We start from the raw sequence: 15,052 nt of genomic DNA, 5'->3' as shown, positions 1-15,052 counted from the left end.
GCTGAGGTTGATGCTAGTGCAGGTTACCGGGCTACTTCTCCTTGCACCTTTCCCGAGGTTTTCGGTGAAGGACGATGGACAATCTGCTGGCGAGTCTCCCTGCCAAATCACCACTGATCATCCTAGCCGCGATCGTTATTGCAACGTTTGTGCGAAGTTATCTGAACAAAGGCTTCAACAAATATCCAGGGCCCTTTCTTTCAAACTTCACAGACGTCTGGAGATTCTTCAGTGTGCTGAGTGGCAAATCGCAACTGACTTTGCGAACGCTACATGACCGATATGGAGATATCGTTAGGCTCGGACCTAATTCGCTTTCCTTCAGCAGCCCAGAAGCCCTCAAGGCAATATATGGGTTGAATGTTCGATTGACAAAGGTATGACTATCTGTCGATATGTCGATCACATTTTAATAGGCCGGCAGAGTGCATTTTACCCGGTGCAGATGCAGCTATCACGAGGCGAGGTGCTCCAGTCTTTGTTCGGAACACAAGACCAAGACTATCATATGAAGCTTAGACGGACTGTCAGCAATGCATTCTCCATGACCTCACTGGTTCAATACGAACCCCGAGTGAACGATACTGTTCGAGTTTTCCTGCAACGGACGGAAGAACTCTATGCGAAGCCTGGCCAACCCTGCAATTTTATCCTCTGGCTCCAATACTTTGCCTTTGATGTCATTACGGAGATTACGTACAGTAGGAGAGTCGGCTTCGTGGATAACTGCGAAGACGTCGATGGTATCATTGCTTGGCTTGGAAAGATCTTTGACTATCAGGCGCCGGTAAGTGAAACAATCCCGCTCACCAGCCAGGCCGGCTGATCGTCTATCCCAGGTTGGCCAGATGCCTTGGCTAGACAAAGTGTTTGTGAAGAATCCGATCAGAACTTTGCTCGTGAGTCGCGCCCCCTCATAAGCGGTCTCCAGCAGCCGGACACTCTTTGGATTTTCGAGTGCTTCCCAAACAATTCTGACTCTGTTATTAAGAGTAAATATGGATACATCGACAACTCGTCGGGGACGGCCAAATTCTCAAGAGCTAGAATGGCCGAGCGACTGTCGGGCGCATATAAAAAGGACAGTATGGACCTTTTGACCATGTTTCTGAAGGCTCAAACAGAGAACCCTGACTTCTTCGATGATGGACGCCTCCTAACAATGACAACCTCGATTGCCCTTGCTGGATCTGACACAACAGCCATCAGCCTCGCAGCAGTCTTTTACTTCCTTCTCAAGTCCCCCGAATGCTACCAGAAGCTCAACCGGGAAATCGACGATGCCATTAATGCTGGCTTGATATCAGACACAGGAGGGATAATAACGTGGACCGACGCACAGAAACTGCCATATCTACATGCTTGCATCCAAGAAACGTTCCGCATGCATCCAGCCATTGGCATGATCCTGGAGCGACTCGTAGCGCCGCAGGGCATGGAGATCTGTGGCCGATTCATTCCGGGCGGGACAATAGTAGGCTGCAACCCCTGGGTCATACATCGCCGGCAGGAGATTTTTGGCGAAGACGTCGATACTTGGAGACCGGAGCGATGGCTGGTGAACCCTGCCGACACAGAAGCAGATGAGTTGCGCTTGAAAAAGATGAACAACGTCATGTTCCAATTCGGAGGTGGTTCGAGGACATGTCTCGGCAAGCACATCGCCCTTTTGGAGATGTATAAACTGATTCCGAGCTTTTTGAGACGATTTGAGGTAAGCAGACCCCGTATCGAGAATTTTCACAGAGTTTGATTTCTGTTGAATCTATCTTCTGGTGATCCTGACATGCTGATGAACTACTTTAGATCCGGCTGTGTAGTGACGAGGATTGGGAGTTGCATACTGCGTGGTTTGTGAAGCCAAAGAAGTTCGACGTTGTGATCAAAGCAAAAAGGGGCATGCCATCGGAGGAAGGCTTATGATATAGTCGATCATGTACGATCTAAAAATTGAATAATGACCATTATGTCGGTATGTCTCGACCATGTCATATTGAGTCCCATGAACCTGTCAAGCCAATTCTTGTGATCTCCATTTGAAGCAAAGCTTGCGGACTTCGTGGATGCTACCTGATTCAGAACTCAATACACCGAGGAGGGGTATGTCGTGCTCATGAATCCCTTTGCATAGCCTTCTATTTTCTGTGTCGTTTGGCTTTTGCGTTTCTCTGGCTTTCCCAACCTCCTTAGGTAACATAGGTAAATTTGGGACTGTCATCTCCTAGCTCCTCAACATCCTCGTCCGACATTCCAGCAATTTTGGGATCCTCCTTCCCTTCTACCCTTCTTTTGTTGACGACAGAGTAGTAGCCCCACATAAACCCGAAGCTGAGGGTCCCAAAGGCGACCATGGCGATGGTAATGGCATGTCCTTTGATGAAACGTGGACTCTCAGTACTAGGATAGAGCTGTACTTTGTGTTAGCATAGTTTTATGTGTCCTTTCGAGATACACCCAAAGGGCCGAACGCGACAGAGAGATACGGGAACCACTTACAAAGCTAGACATGATGCCCGCACTGTTACCAATCATGGCCTGAAGCGCTATGGTTGTTGTACGCTTTCCATATCGTGGAGTATGCGAAGGCAGCCAGGCGAGCGGGAGCCCGATGACACAGTACATCCCACAAGCCACCAGGAAGCAGCCTGCATAGTGCACGCCGCTGCCGCCATTTGATATGAGCATAATGTAACCGCATATCGAGACTGAACCGAAGACCACACAGTAGAATCCACGTCGCTGTTGGCGGTCAGAGATGATGGCGACAATCAGATATGTTATTGCGCCGAGAGAATAGACCGGGATTGTGAGAACCTGTACGATGGCGCTCGTAGCTGTAGGCATGATGCCTTTGATGATGGTCGGCAAGAAGGTACTAAAGCCATAGAGCATAGTGTCGACGCCGAATTGAGCGAAGCAGAATGTCCAGACCTTCCAGTCAAGGAGGCCTTTTCTGACGTCTTTCGATCGGAGCTCTTGGGCTGATTTTGTCATACCGGTTTGGCGATTCAGACGAGCCATCAAAAGGACTCTCTCTCCAGGGGCTAGGTATTTGGCCGTTGATGGCTGATCTGCCAAGAAGAGCCAGATTGCGAAGGCCAAAACCACGGTCGGAGCGCCCTCCAACCACATGATCCATCTCCAGCCACGGTGTCCAGCGATGCCTGAGATTGCATTAGAATATCCGTATCGGGAGAGTGCGACTACTGACCGTCCATAAAGCCAATAGCATATGCTAGCAGCCCTCCACATGCCCCAGCCAGCGCGGAACACGTGAACAAGTAACCAATCCGCAGCGCCAGCTCGCGCTTTGTGTAGAAGAATGTCAAGTAGACCACTATTCCTGGGAACATGCCACCTTCAAAGGCACCCAAGAGCAGGCGACATACGAGCATACCCCCGAAATTCTGTGCAAAGCCACTAAAGGTCGCGACAAGACCCCAGGATAGAGCAATGAAGGCGATCCATCTCGAAGGGCCGACTTTTTTGACAACCAGGTTTGATGGAAGCTCACAGGTGATATACGTGACAAAGAGAACCGAGACCAGGATCTGATATTGATTGCCGTGCAGACCAAGGTCTTCTTCGAGACCGTACAGCCTGGACATCGTCAATGAAAGATTTCGGGCCTGCAGCCGTGGGTACCAACCGGGCATTTCCTATGTTTACTCTGTGGAGGTATTAGCGACCGGGAAAAGATCATTGGCCACCACGACAGGAACCGAACACTGACCTATCAAGAAAGCTGAAAAGGTACAACAGCATGATCAAACTGGATCTTGTCAATTGCACATCTGTCGATTTTATCGGACATAGTTACGGCATGATATACAGCTATTTGTTGTGTCAGCGGTATCTTGCCCCTGAAGATGGGAACTATTATTGCAACAGGAAGACGTACATCCAGTTTCCGCACAAGCTTCTGCTCGGCAGCATAGTCAATTTGAATGCTGCCATCCTCACTGGAGGAAAGGCCGTGGCCAGTAGTGCTAGGTATTGGCTGGGTTTTCTCCATGTCGGAATGTTTGAGGTTAAGAGGCACGAGAGGTTCAAAGTCTCTCAAGCACGAAGACAACGTGAAGTGCACGGACAAGTTCTCCCCGACATGTGGCATTGCGGCAACAACGACGACGACGAATATATACCCGCGAGAGTACCTGCGTTGTGATATCGCAATTCTCAAGATGCTGTTGTTCGACTATGCCGCTTCGTGTCGCCTGTCGGGCAGGCTGGCGAATCTATCCCACTTTTGATCTCTGTGGGACAGGTAGGTCGACGGAGTTGTTGAATTTTCCAAGCTACTAGCCAGTGCAAACACCATTGCGCGAACTTTCTGATATGCACTGATTGGCTATCGAGGTTGAGGTAAGTTGATGTCTGCGCCCACTTTGGAGAAGCCATCAAAATGTCGCCATTCGACACCTGCCGCACGACATTTATCGCGTGCTATAGCTGGCGTGCTTCTAGCCTGTTACCTAATCACAGATGTACTCAACCCACTCCAGCCCGAAATTCACAAGATGGACATAGATTAGATCCACTTTGCAACTAGTAACGTCCAAGTCACTTTCCAGGGTATACATGCATTTACTTACGTCTTTCTGAATGCCTTAGGGATGGAGGAGTAAAATAATGTGGACATTTTCTGTCTGCTGGGTAGCGGACCCTCCAGAATCAACGCACATAGATATCTGTACCTATCCTCGATAAGATACTACGAGCGTTACAAGACTTCAGTTTCACCCATGCAATATTGAGCCTCTCCGGGCGAGATACTAGTGATACTATCAGACCGGATTGGACCCTCGAGGTATAGCACCTGTCCGCATACCTCACAGTCAACCTGTTTTGTCTCAAGGCAGCAAACACTCCTAGGATCTTAAGTTGAAATGCGAGATGAAGTATAAGGCTGTGGTTGTTGGCGCCGGACCCGCAGGCATAGCTGTTGTGGGCAATTTGCTCGAGCAACATAAGTCCCCTTTACTCTGGGTGGACGAGCAATTTGAAGGTAGACGCTTGAGTAAGTGCTACGGACAGGTACCAAGGCTAGAAGCATCCTAGCCATCATCTTGCGCAAACTTCATCTGACAAATGTCTTTCAGCAACACGAAGGTCAAACTGTTCGTGGCGTATGCTGAAGGAGTTTTGGCATTTCGCACCATTGCCAGAAAAGGACCAGAGCCAAATACCATTAGTTGTCTCAAGGACCTAGACCAAGAGAAGACATGCATGATTGCAGATGCGGCAGATATGTGCCTCATGCTCAGCAAGGGCTTGCAAAGCCTGACGAGGTCATCATACAAGCAGGCTCTGTCACGGACGCATCCTGGTCAGATGTAAGAATCCATACTATTGAAAGTTCGCATAGGGAAGTAATTGACGGTGGACAGGATAAGGACTGTCGAAGATTATAGTGAGGTCACAGAGCGGAGACTCACCGAGTCATAATATCGCATCCTCCGAGCTCCTGGTGCTATGCACTGGCTCCTCTCCAGCCACTTGCCTCCTCCCAACGACATCTTTGCAAGATATCGGCCTAGACGATGGGTTGAACCCGATTCTTCTGTCCACAATATTGCCATGTGGTACTCATGCAACGGTAGCTGTCATTGGCGCCTCCCATAGCACCATACTCGTGCTCATGAATCTTTGCAACTTGGCCGGCACCTCTCATCCCCACCTACGGATCAAGTGGTTTACGCGGCATGACCTCCGCTACACCAAGGAGCGTGATGGCAGGATCTTCCGCGACAACACAGGCCTTAAAGGCGATGTGGCCACATGGGCCAGAGCAAATCTTGAGCAGCACAGGCTGCCTCAGTCGCCAGTAGCCAAAAACCTCCACAAGATAGGGACCACGTTAGAGGGCGAGAACTCGGCCTATCTGGCTCATCTGCCAGATTGTACCCACGTCATTCAAGCCGTTGGCTTCCAACGGAGTCCTATCCCAAGACTGAGGGTCAGCGGCATCATTCTGGACGGCTTGTAGCATGATTCGGCAACGGGTGGCTTCGACGATGAAGAGGGTGTTGCAATCAACGGGCTCTATGGGGCAGGCATCGCGTGGCCGGAAAGAGTTATTGATCCCGAGGGTAATGTCGAGTACGCGGTTGGCTTGGTCATATTTATGAAGTATTTGAAGCATGTGGTGCCTGCGTGGACGAATGCAAGAGATAGCCTAAGTGGCAGTCCTCACTGCGTTAGTTCTGATGCGTGGGAAGAACAGCACACCATTGAATCTATGGGCAACAACGGAGCTTTCCACCTCTAAATAGCAACTTGATAAGCTAATCAGCCTAATGAGCCTCAGAATCACGACATACGACACCGAGATAACGAGATCGAGCCAAGGTGATTAGGATGCGGTTTAAGTGGGGCCCACGGGATGTGTCATGCCAGTGGCCTTCCCGTGCCTCCCCTGCATGCACATGCCACAGATGCAGTGGACTCTTACCTTTCTCCCTTGCTTCCTCTTGCATATGCCGCCCACCTTGTGGAATAATATGCCCTGGATTTCTCTTGACTCCCACTTCTGCCTCATCAAGCGAGCCATGTGAATCCCAGAATGGCACCTTCTGCGTATGCCGATCCGGCTCCCTTGGAGTCAGCTCACAAGGAGAAGAGGTTCTTCTGCTCCGAACAGGGCTGCGGCAAGTCATTTGCAAGACGTGAGCACTTGCACCGGCATGCATTCAACCACAAAGACGCCGACTTCACTTGTCCTCGCTGTGCTGCCCATTTCAGGCGCCGTGACCTCTTGGAGCGTCATGCACAGCGCCACCGACAGAAGGACGCCGAAGCTGGTGGAGTGGGCCTTGGTAACCTGGCTACACGAAAGCGCCTCTGGAGAGACAGCGAAGGCAGAGTGGTCAACGCGAGCCGCCCACACAAAATCGCGTCCAGCACCTCGGGTCTTGATGGCACAGGCGCACGGCAGGATGACATAATACCCGATGACACAGGCGTACGGCATGGCGACATAATGTTGGATGGCTTGAATTGTGGTCTTCCGTCTCGGATCACGTCGAATCCAAGCACTGGCTCGGACGAGACGAGCAACAATCAGGCAATGGACCTCACGTACCTTCAAGACGGTTGGCCTCCAGTTGACATGAGCTTCATGCCTCAAAGTGAAGGCACTGATCTGGACTTTCTGTCTGATGCCAGCTGGGCCAACCAGTCATTTCAGACGCTGATTGAAGCCCCTTGTGACCTTCCCGACAACGATGTAACCTTTACTGATACCAGTACGTATGAGGAATATGCTGAAGATTAAAATAACTAATGGTCTCAGCAATATCCTTCAGTACTCAGCTTCCGACACTGCAGTATTACAGCTGGCTTTTCGGGAATGACATCGCCAATGCTGACATCAATCACTCACAGCCCCCTCCAAGCAAGACATCTACGCACGAGCTCGTCCATGATCGCACACTGGATCGTTTTCCAGCAGCAAGCTTTGACCCAACCCTTCACTCAGCTCCGCCTCCACTTCACTCGGGTCTCGGGGATTCATCGACGGCCTTGAAACTTCACCCTCAGTCTCAGTCTCGGAATCTGAACACCGGACTTCAATCTCCAGACTCTAGTCCTGGTCAGACGATCAGGAAGTCATCGGCGGATAGGCAATCTCCGTTTTCAGCTGGCACGATCAATTGTGTGTCGTCTCCATCATATCAGGGCTCCGCGAGCGAACTCGGTATCATCGGGCTTGACAGTCCTCACCTATATTTCTCATCAAATCAGAAACCCACAATCGTCGCGCATGCGGGATCTTCTTATATATATACTGACGACCTTCCGCCTCCGGATTCCTTCGTACGGGAAACCCCCCCGAAGCTGCCTATCATCACGAATGAGGCTCGCGACGGCCTTATGCAATTGATCTCTCAGACGCGCCCGACCAGACCGGACAAGTCAGAGATTAGTTCCTGTGATCCGCTGCTGTCACTAGCATCTCTACAACATTACGGTGATTTATTTTTCACACACTTCAACACGACGTATCCATTGATTCATCCAGCTACCTTTCAAAGTTCGACAGTGCATTCCTTACTTCTCATGTCCATTGTTCTTCTGGGCGCAACATACAGCGATAAGAAAGCACACATGCTGGCTGTATGCATACACGATATTATGAGGCCACTTATTCACAGCAGTAGAGAATTCGGGACTAGGCCAAGCCTTTGGATGTTGCAGACGATCCTGTTAGTGGAGTGCTTCGGCAAGAGTCGTGCGGGTGAACGCCAGCATGATATGTCGAACGTTTATCATGGACTTCAGATCAAGTACGATGCCTCTCGCCCTGTGGCGTTGATTACTAACATTGGCAGTCTCCTACGAAGAAGTGACTGCCACAACGTGCATATCCCACCCTGGGACGAAACGACTCAGACATTGGAAGAGTACTGGCACATGGCAATTGAGGCAGAACAGAAGCGGAGGTAGGAGTGCCGCTTAAGCCGTGCTTGACCATTCCTAACGGACTTCAACAGACTCGCACTGATCTCCTTCATGTGGGATACACAGCATGCTATCTTCTTTGCCCAGATCCTTTGTCTGAATGCGTCAGAACTCAAAGTGGCTCTTCCCTGGGATACGGCTATCTGGGAGGCCGATACTGCCGAAGACTGGCTTTATCTAACTAAGACTTCACCAGCATCACCGCAGTACCTGACTATCTTGCAGATGTACACGGATCCAAGCGTGTCGTCCGCGCCATCGCACTTGAATGCTCTGTCCCGGGTTCTAGTCTTTCACGGCCTCATGTCTCTCTCGTGGGACTTTAGGCGTCGTGATCAAACCGCTTTGAACCGGAATACTACTTCAACCGGAGTCAGATGGCAAACCAAAGTCAGCAACTGCTATACCAAATGGAAGGAGGATTTTGATCGGTACACCAAAGACGTTCTGTCATCTCTGTCGACCAGTCCTACTCAACATGCGAAATTCCAACGCTCCTCTGTCGCCAGTTCGGCCGTCTACCATACCGCACAGCTGATCCTGGAAGTTGAAACAGCGGATTTGCAGATTCATGCGGGCGCAAAGCATATTATCGGTCGACCAGTTACAGACCTTGATCGGCAACGCTCACGAACCAGGCTCGACGAATTCATGACAAGAGATGAAGGGAAGAGTATTGGGCGAGCAACATGGCATGCAGCGCGACTCCTCCGCGATGGTATCCGTAAGCTCGACAACTGGGACGTTGAAGAGATGATTCATTTTCCTTGGTGTCTCTACCTCGCTACTCTCACATGTTGGACGACCTACAGCCTTGCCACTGAAAATTGCACGGATGAACTCCAAACCTCACTTTATGCCCCGCCACCAGATTACGACGTTGTGGATGAGGACGGTGTTTGGGATTCAAGGACAGATATGATGGCACTGATCAGCGCTTTGACGAGGCTCGATCCTGCAAGACGAACGTTTGCCAAGGACATCTGGCGAGTAGCAGGGCAGTCGAGACCACATGGCCTGCTCACGTGTATGGTGAAACATCTGAGCACCGTCAGATGGGCAGTGGTCAGGGAAGGTATGATAGTGCTCAACGATTTAATGGGCACCACGAGGCTGTCAGATTCTAGGCATTCCTAGCCCTAGTACTAGCCGAGTTGTATGTAGCTAACTCGTCCCCCGGGACCCTTAGACCTTCAACAGAGATTCTTTTCCACCCTGAAAGCGTCATGCTTTGGATAGAGGGCGGATATCCCATAACGCGGTTGAGCTTGCTGATTGTTTCTTCGCCACAGCACATAAGCTTCACTGAAGGCACTTTGTGCATGCAGGGGGTGAGTCTCCCAGCTTTAGTGTTGGCGAGATTTATTCGAGTATTACTAGTACAGTTCATGAGGGAGTAACCAACATTGGTGCAGCCTTGCTTAGTAATAACCCGGTAAGGCTGTCGTGTTGCTCACGTGGGGCATAGCTGTGCCAAGAGGGAATGCAAGTATCAACCCCGCAGAGACCTGCTAATCTGAGCCTTGCATGTCTGTGGTGTTCCATTCGTGTTCCTTCATACATATCTTCCATTGCCACCTGCTTTGGCTTTTCCCGGCCACACAGCCTATATATATTTAGATGATGCAGTTACTTAACGAAACCGATCCTCTCGTCAAAAGAATACGGTAGAGCTGCCTAGGGCGAATATTCGCTGAGTTCAACTTCTATCCAACAGAATGCCAACTTGGGCAACATGTGAAGTCGTCGAAGCCTGAATCATGTCTCTCTGGTATGTAGGGCTGCATCCCGGCGAGTGCCCCGTATTCAAATCGCTTCCACTAACAAGGTGTTCAGTATGGGCTGTCGTCAGAGTCACCTAAAATGTATGCTCTAATACTTCCCGTCTACTCAAAGCGATTGACTTTCTGACTGCCACACGCAGGTGACGCAGCTCGACCAAAATGCATGGCATGTACCAAATCTGGAAAAGATTGTATATACCCTGCACCAAAGACCAAAGACATCTTCCGCCACGGCTTGAACCCGTCGAGACAGATCGATGGTGAGCCATCTTATGGAGAGCGAGATTTCGCATTTTCCCGCGACCAGATCTGGGTTGGCATTCCTTCGGAGTTGGTTTTCGAGGACAACACCGAGGAGATAGTCGCTCACTATTTTGGATCTTCTGATTATCGCTTGACGCCATGGAGGAGCCTTTCCGAAGGACCCGAATTGTCATCTCTCTCGGCCGAATTGAGACACAATGTCGCTTCAGGTAGACCATATACTTCCAGCTCAATGCCAGACCTACTGAGTCTTGATCATCCAGCCGACAGCTTGGGGACGTCTATCCTTATGCGCGATGATGAAACAGAGTCACCTCTTAACGATGTCTCTACTCCAGGCAATGCCATTACAGCGCCCAGAGTACTATCCGGAGCAACAAGACTTAATAGTCTCACCGAGGGGTACTTACTTCGTCACTTCGGCCGGGCTCTTGGGCCTTGGGTATGTTCGAAATCTGATGTTGCGAAATTCCCACTTGCACCTGTTTTTTGCCCGAACTTTGCTCATACAGCCATCTACAGCTAGATATATGCGACGATAATCGACACTTCACACTTGAAGTTGTACGCCGGGCTCCTACTTGCCCTCTCTTACTGAACGCATGTCTTGCTCTCACAGCTCGTCAGCTCGCAAATACGACGGAGACGTTCTCGCCAGAGACGGCTGATTACTATCACGGGCGGTGCATCGAAATTCTCATTCCATTACTTAGCGATCCTGATCTCCATCAGGAGATGGACGTCATCCTTGCTTCGATCGTTATTCTCCGTCTGGAGGAGCAAATTTCCTGTAAGCCCTTCCTGCCTGGGTCGAACACGATCTCCGGCTGATTGAGTCCCTTCTGCAGGTGTAAAACACGAGCACGACTTCCAGCATCACCTTTCCGGCGGCTCTGCCTTTTTCAACTCCGGCGTCGACTGGTATGTAGCCGGCGGCTTGACCGAGGCTTCTTTCTGGGCTTTTGCTATGCAAGACGTTCAATTCTCGCTGGCGTGGCAGACCCCGCTCCGGCTTTGTTTTGAGACCTTCAACGATGGTTTGGAGCGCATGTGGCTATCGCAGCCTTTCCTCACAGAAAAGCACTGGGCTCACCGTGCGATTTGGCTTCTTGCTGAGACAGTGCAGTACTGCTTAGCAGAACAGGGGGACAAGAGCAAAAAGGAATGGAATCGGATTTACGGCAAGCTAGATGAATGGGAGAGATCTAGACCACAGGCCTTTGCGCCTTTCTTTTATCGAGCAGCCGACCCGGGTGATGCGAATCCGCTTCCGACCATCTGGTTTTCGTCTCCCCTACATGTGTCCGCCGTACAACACATATGCATGGCAAAAGCCATTTTGATCACCTGTGATCCCAGCCGTCCTAAATTTGGGCTCAATTGCGGCAAATTTCAGAGAAGACAACAGGTAAGTCGGCACACTTACATCCAGCTACTAGTATCGAATGCAAGCAAGAGTCTCACTATCACTGCAGGAACAAGTCTTGGAATATCTGAAAGTGCTCTTCGGAGCTGCTGCTTCATGCGAAGATGCAGCAGCACGCCATATGATCCCTATCTGTTTATGTGCCAGTAAGTCTCGATAATGCACTACTGTCTCATGGGTAAAGCGTGTAATTTGGCGCCGGGGTGTCATTCGACGACAAACAACGGCGACGACAGTTTACGTTCTAGGAGGCCCTTCTGTTCAATGCGAGACCTGACTGCTTTTGCGCTATGGTGTCATTCGACGACAAACAGGAGCGAGGACAATTTAGGTGGCAGGAGGAACCGCTACTTCGACGATTCAAGCAGCAGCTGTTTTGCACCCCGCTGATTACACGATTTACCCATGAGACCGTGGCATACCGTATAGTCTCTCCGACATGTTCAGCTGATCTCTCATCCTTAGGCTACTACTGGATATCGGGTCGCAACTTACAGCGTCAGCTTCTCGACTTGGTGAATGTGGTAGGGCAGGAGACAGGATGGTTTTGGAATGCAATTATCGAGGACATCAAGCGTGAATGGGCCTGGTAGAGTGAGGACGTGGCCAATTTGTCAGCTTTGCTTTCACCTTGGGATTTATCCGGTCGATATACCATGGCAACCACATGGCAGAAGTTGAGGAATGGAGAACTGTGTCTGGCTTTTTCCAAGATTGCACCTGTGCTCACCTGTGGGGAAAGGTCCAAGACGGTGAGGGTGTTCCGGAGGTACGGGAGCTGGTCGGGGTTGAGAACCGTAGGGGAAGTACTAGTCGCTGGGTCGATACCAGCATGGGAGATGAATTTCCCCAGCCGGCGAGAGATCACAAGCGATTTCCTTTCCTGCAAGAGACATCGAAGGTCATCCAGAAGGAAAGTGGGTCCGAGAGCTAGGGCTCTAATTAACCGAGACCGAATATCATGGGAAATGCGCGGGTTGATTCTGTCCGGTTTACCAGAGCAATCCATTCAAAGTCCGCGGTAATATGTTGGATTCAGGCTGAAAGACACTTCCAGCTCGACTTGGAAGGACATGTCAAACGGAGAGCAAGGTGGCTAAGGAATCCAGACCAGAAAATAACGAAATCAGTAAGTACCTACTTGACAGGTCTGCAAGGGGAAATCTAGTGGGATATTCCTGAGGTGTTCACCCCGTCACTAGTATATCTACCCCAAGTGCATCCGGGGTAGAGGTATTGATTCGAATGTTCGTTTCTTCTAGCTATCGACATCACAATTCTCAGCGTCGATAGTACCTCCTCTGTCTCTCACAGACGCTCTTCCTCTCCCATTAAGCCCTAGTCACCCCTCACCATGGTCGCTCAAGCACGCCCGGCCATCACTATCATCCCTGTCTCTGAAAGTGAAAAGGCCAATGAGAAACTGACCGACGACACACTCTTCAAGATCATCCAAACAGTCCATCGGGACGGCATCGTCGGCCTTGGCAACGCCGTCTCGATCGAGCATGAAGACGCCATAAATGCGCAAATGTGTGCCGATGCCGAATATCTGCGGTCCAAAAATGCTTTGTGGCACATCCAAGGTGTGGACACGGGCAACGTCTCCCTCTCGCCGCCAGTCAACAAAGCTCTGTTCTATCGCGATGTCTACGCCAACCCTTGGGCACTCCAAGTCCTGCAGTATCTCCTCGGGCCCAACCCTGAATGCTGCTTCCTACGCTCCAACGTTTGTCTGCGTGGCACACAGCGGCAACGCGTCCACTCAGATATGGACTTCCGTTTCCCCGAACTGCCCTTCTGCTACACTCTGAACACTTGTCTCGTGGAAACGACCGTCGAGAACGGAGCGACAGAAGTGTGGCTGGGCACGCACGCAAACACCTCCATAGAGGACCATATTGCGCCGAACGAGCCTTTCATCAAGCCGGATCTGCCGGAGGAGAGACGGAAAACAGTGCCCCCGATCCGTGCCTGTTTGCCCAAGGGGACCATGGTGATCCGAGACCCCAGGCTGTGGCACGCAGGCATTCCAAACCATACCGACGAAACGAGGGTGATGCTCTCGCAGATGTTCTTTGCCAAGTGGTACGGAAATCGACTGAGACTCCAGCTGCCGGCGGAGTGTAAGGAGATGATAGAGGGGTGGGAGAAGGAGGGCAATGTAAAGTTTCAAGCGGATTATATTGAGACGGAGAATTTCGATCATCTGCAGCTCGACGGGCTGGACGCGGTGACTGGCCCCGCGAAAAAGGACGGCTACGTGAGTCCAAACAACTTCCCGTTCGAGGGAAAGATTCAGCCCTTGATATCAGTGAACGAGGTGGTTGTCAATTAGTGTGGGTGTATGACGCTGGGCTGTCTGGTTCGGTTGAGCTCTGTGTAAATTCGTGAAGGGCAATTCAATACAGTCATTAGAGTTCTCTCGTAACTGAAATAAACTGAGGAATGTATTATTTCCTAGTTTTTTCTGGCTCGAGGCTTCAGTATTTGTGTATACCACTTGGATCGAGGGGAGAGGCACTTTCGTAGCATCGACCAAAATATAGTGAGGGACTTGACCTCCTGTACAATACGAGGCCCAACTGCTTTGGCGCTACGATGCCATTAGACGACAAACAACAGCGGCGACAGTTTATGTGGTAGGAGGAGCCCCTGTCCAAGGTGAGCCCGACCACTGCTTCGACGATTCAAAGCGGCAGCTGTTTGGCACCCATACTTGACCTTTCAAGAGTCGCTGAGAGCAAAGTGGTCACTCATGTACAGTAGTCACGGATTTGCAACTGTTTTTGGCTTGGCTGAGAACCGTAACGACACCAGATGAAGAATTTCTAACTAAGTCATACTGAGTGGGACCATCACATTGTTGAATGGTCGCATCTAAAGCATCCAGGCAGCTTCGGACTCAGGTCTGGCGTCTGTAACTACCTAGAGTCCCTGCTTAGAGAGTCTTAGGTATGGGCTATAGCCAACATTCTCCCTAGGACTCTTAGACAAGAAACAGAGACCCGTTCAACGTTCTTTGATATTCGCACCCTATCTCTCCAGCTAGACAGTAAATGTAGTGCAGTCGGTACATCTGTCTGTGCCAACAAGTGCATTCCCACGAAGCAGC

The 15,052-nt window shown here is 50.6% G+C and overlaps 6 protein-coding genes across 8 annotated transcripts; 5 read left to right on the top strand and 1 right to left on the bottom strand.

Annotated features, from left to right (window-relative positions):
- Positions 1 to 74: 74 nt before the first annotated feature.
- On the top strand, positions 75 to 1,753 carry PV05_02266 (uncharacterized protein; the record flags this gene model as incomplete). The annotated part of the gene is made up of 4 exons (XM_013462834.1): positions 75 to 377; positions 425 to 787; positions 840 to 899; positions 992 to 1,753. 4 exons carry the CDS (start codon positions 75 to 77, stop codon positions 1,751 to 1,753), a joined length of 1,488 nt encoding a protein of 495 aa, XP_013318288.1.
- Positions 1,754 to 1,960: 207 nt separating this feature from the next.
- PV05_02265 lies at positions 1,961 to 4,246 on the bottom strand. Of its 3 annotated transcripts, XM_013462833.1 has the most exons (7): positions 3,902 to 4,246; positions 3,821 to 3,834; positions 3,734 to 3,772; positions 3,650 to 3,670; positions 3,212 to 3,600; positions 2,497 to 3,164; positions 1,961 to 2,408 (listed from the first exon to the last, which is right to left on the bottom strand). In XM_013462833.1, the coding sequence occupies exons 1-7, from the start codon at positions 4,112 to 4,114 to the stop codon at positions 2,187 to 2,189; spliced, it is 1,566 nt and encodes a 521-aa protein (XP_013318287.1). In that variant the 5' UTR covers positions 4,115 to 4,246; the 3' UTR covers positions 1,961 to 2,186. The 3 variants fall into 3 exon arrangements, with proteins under 3 accessions (XP_013318287.1, XP_013318286.1, XP_013318285.1); XM_013462832.1 differs by having other exon boundaries at positions 3,734 to 3,834; XM_013462831.1 differs by having other exon boundaries at positions 3,212 to 3,670; positions 3,734 to 3,834.
- Positions 4,247 to 5,091: 845 nt separating this feature from the next.
- On the top strand, positions 5,092 to 5,989 carry PV05_02264 (uncharacterized protein; the record flags this gene model as incomplete). Its single annotated transcript, XM_013462830.1, has 3 exons — positions 5,092 to 5,336; positions 5,391 to 5,413; positions 5,604 to 5,989. The coding sequence occupies 3 exons, from the start codon at positions 5,092 to 5,094 to the stop codon at positions 5,987 to 5,989; spliced, it is 654 nt and encodes a 217-aa protein (XP_013318284.1).
- A 505-nt stretch (positions 5,990 to 6,494) lies between these two features.
- Positions 6,495 to 9,716, top strand: PV05_02263 (uncharacterized protein). Its single transcript, XM_013462829.1, has 4 exons — positions 6,495 to 7,247; positions 7,295 to 8,288; positions 8,334 to 8,444; positions 8,496 to 9,716. Exons 1-4 carry the CDS (start codon positions 6,566 to 6,568, stop codon positions 9,598 to 9,600), a joined length of 2,892 nt encoding a protein of 963 aa, XP_013318283.1. The 5' UTR covers positions 6,495 to 6,565; the 3' UTR covers positions 9,601 to 9,716.
- Positions 9,717 to 10,012: 296 nt separating this feature from the next.
- On the top strand, positions 10,013 to 13,116 carry PV05_02262 (uncharacterized protein). Its single transcript, XM_013462828.1, has 7 exons — positions 10,013 to 10,234; positions 10,300 to 10,328; positions 10,388 to 10,953; positions 11,034 to 11,301; positions 11,360 to 11,919; positions 11,987 to 12,083; positions 12,403 to 13,116. Exons 1-7 carry the CDS (start codon positions 10,224 to 10,226, stop codon positions 12,528 to 12,530), a joined length of 1,659 nt encoding a protein of 552 aa, XP_013318282.1. The 5' UTR covers positions 10,013 to 10,223; the 3' UTR covers positions 12,531 to 13,116.
- Positions 13,117 to 13,291: 175 nt separating this feature from the next.
- PV05_02261 (uncharacterized protein) lies at positions 13,292 to 14,275 on the top strand (the record flags this gene model as incomplete). Its single annotated transcript, XM_013462827.1, has 1 exon — positions 13,292 to 14,275. One exon carries the CDS (start codon positions 13,292 to 13,294, stop codon positions 14,273 to 14,275), a length of 984 nt encoding a protein of 327 aa, XP_013318281.1.
- Between the last annotated feature and the right edge of the window lie 777 nt (positions 14,276 to 15,052).

The sequence above is a fragment of the Exophiala xenobiotica genome, assembly GCF_000835505.1.
Source record: "Exophiala xenobiotica strain CBS 118157 unplaced genomic scaffold supercont1.2, whole genome shotgun sequence".
In the NCBI taxonomy this organism is placed as follows: domain Eukaryota; kingdom Fungi; phylum Ascomycota; class Eurotiomycetes; order Chaetothyriales; family Herpotrichiellaceae; genus Exophiala; species Exophiala xenobiotica.
Note: the sequence above shows the minus strand (reverse complement) of the source record. Positions and strands in the feature narration are given on the sequence as shown.

Bases quoted from the DNA above. Each gene is read 5' to 3' on its own strand.
- PV05_02263 (XM_013462829.1), top strand. From the start codon at position 6,566: ATGGCACCTTCTGCGTATGCCGATCCGGCTCCCTTGGAGTCAGCTCAC. The intron at 8,289-8,333 runs GTACGATGCCTC...TAACATTGGCAG, and splicing joins TATCATGGACTTCAGATCAA to TCTCCTACGAAGAAGTGACT. The intron at 8,445-8,495 runs GTAGGAGTGCCG...GGACTTCAACAG, and splicing joins GAGGCAGAACAGAAGCGGAG to ACTCGCACTGATCTCCTTCA.
- PV05_02262 (XM_013462828.1), top strand. The intron at 11,302-11,359 runs GTAAGCCCTTCC...TCCCTTCTGCAG, and splicing joins TCTGGAGGAGCAAATTTCCT to GTGTAAAACACGAGCACGAC. The intron at 12,084-12,402 runs GTAAGTCTCGAT...TCTCATCCTTAG, and splicing joins CCCTATCTGTTTATGTGCCA to GCTACTACTGGATATCGGGT.
- PV05_02265 (XM_013462833.1), bottom strand. From the start codon at position 4,114: ATGCCACATGTCGGGGAGAACTTGTCCGTGCACTTCACGTTGTCTTCG. The intron at 3,601-3,649 runs GTTGGTACCCAC...GACGATGTCCAG, and splicing joins GTAAACATAGGAAATGCCCG to GCTGTACGGTCTCGAAGAAG. The intron at 3,165-3,211 runs GTCAGTAGTCGC...ATGCAATCTCAG, and splicing joins TGCTATTGGCTTTATGGACG to GCATCGCTGGACACCGTGGC.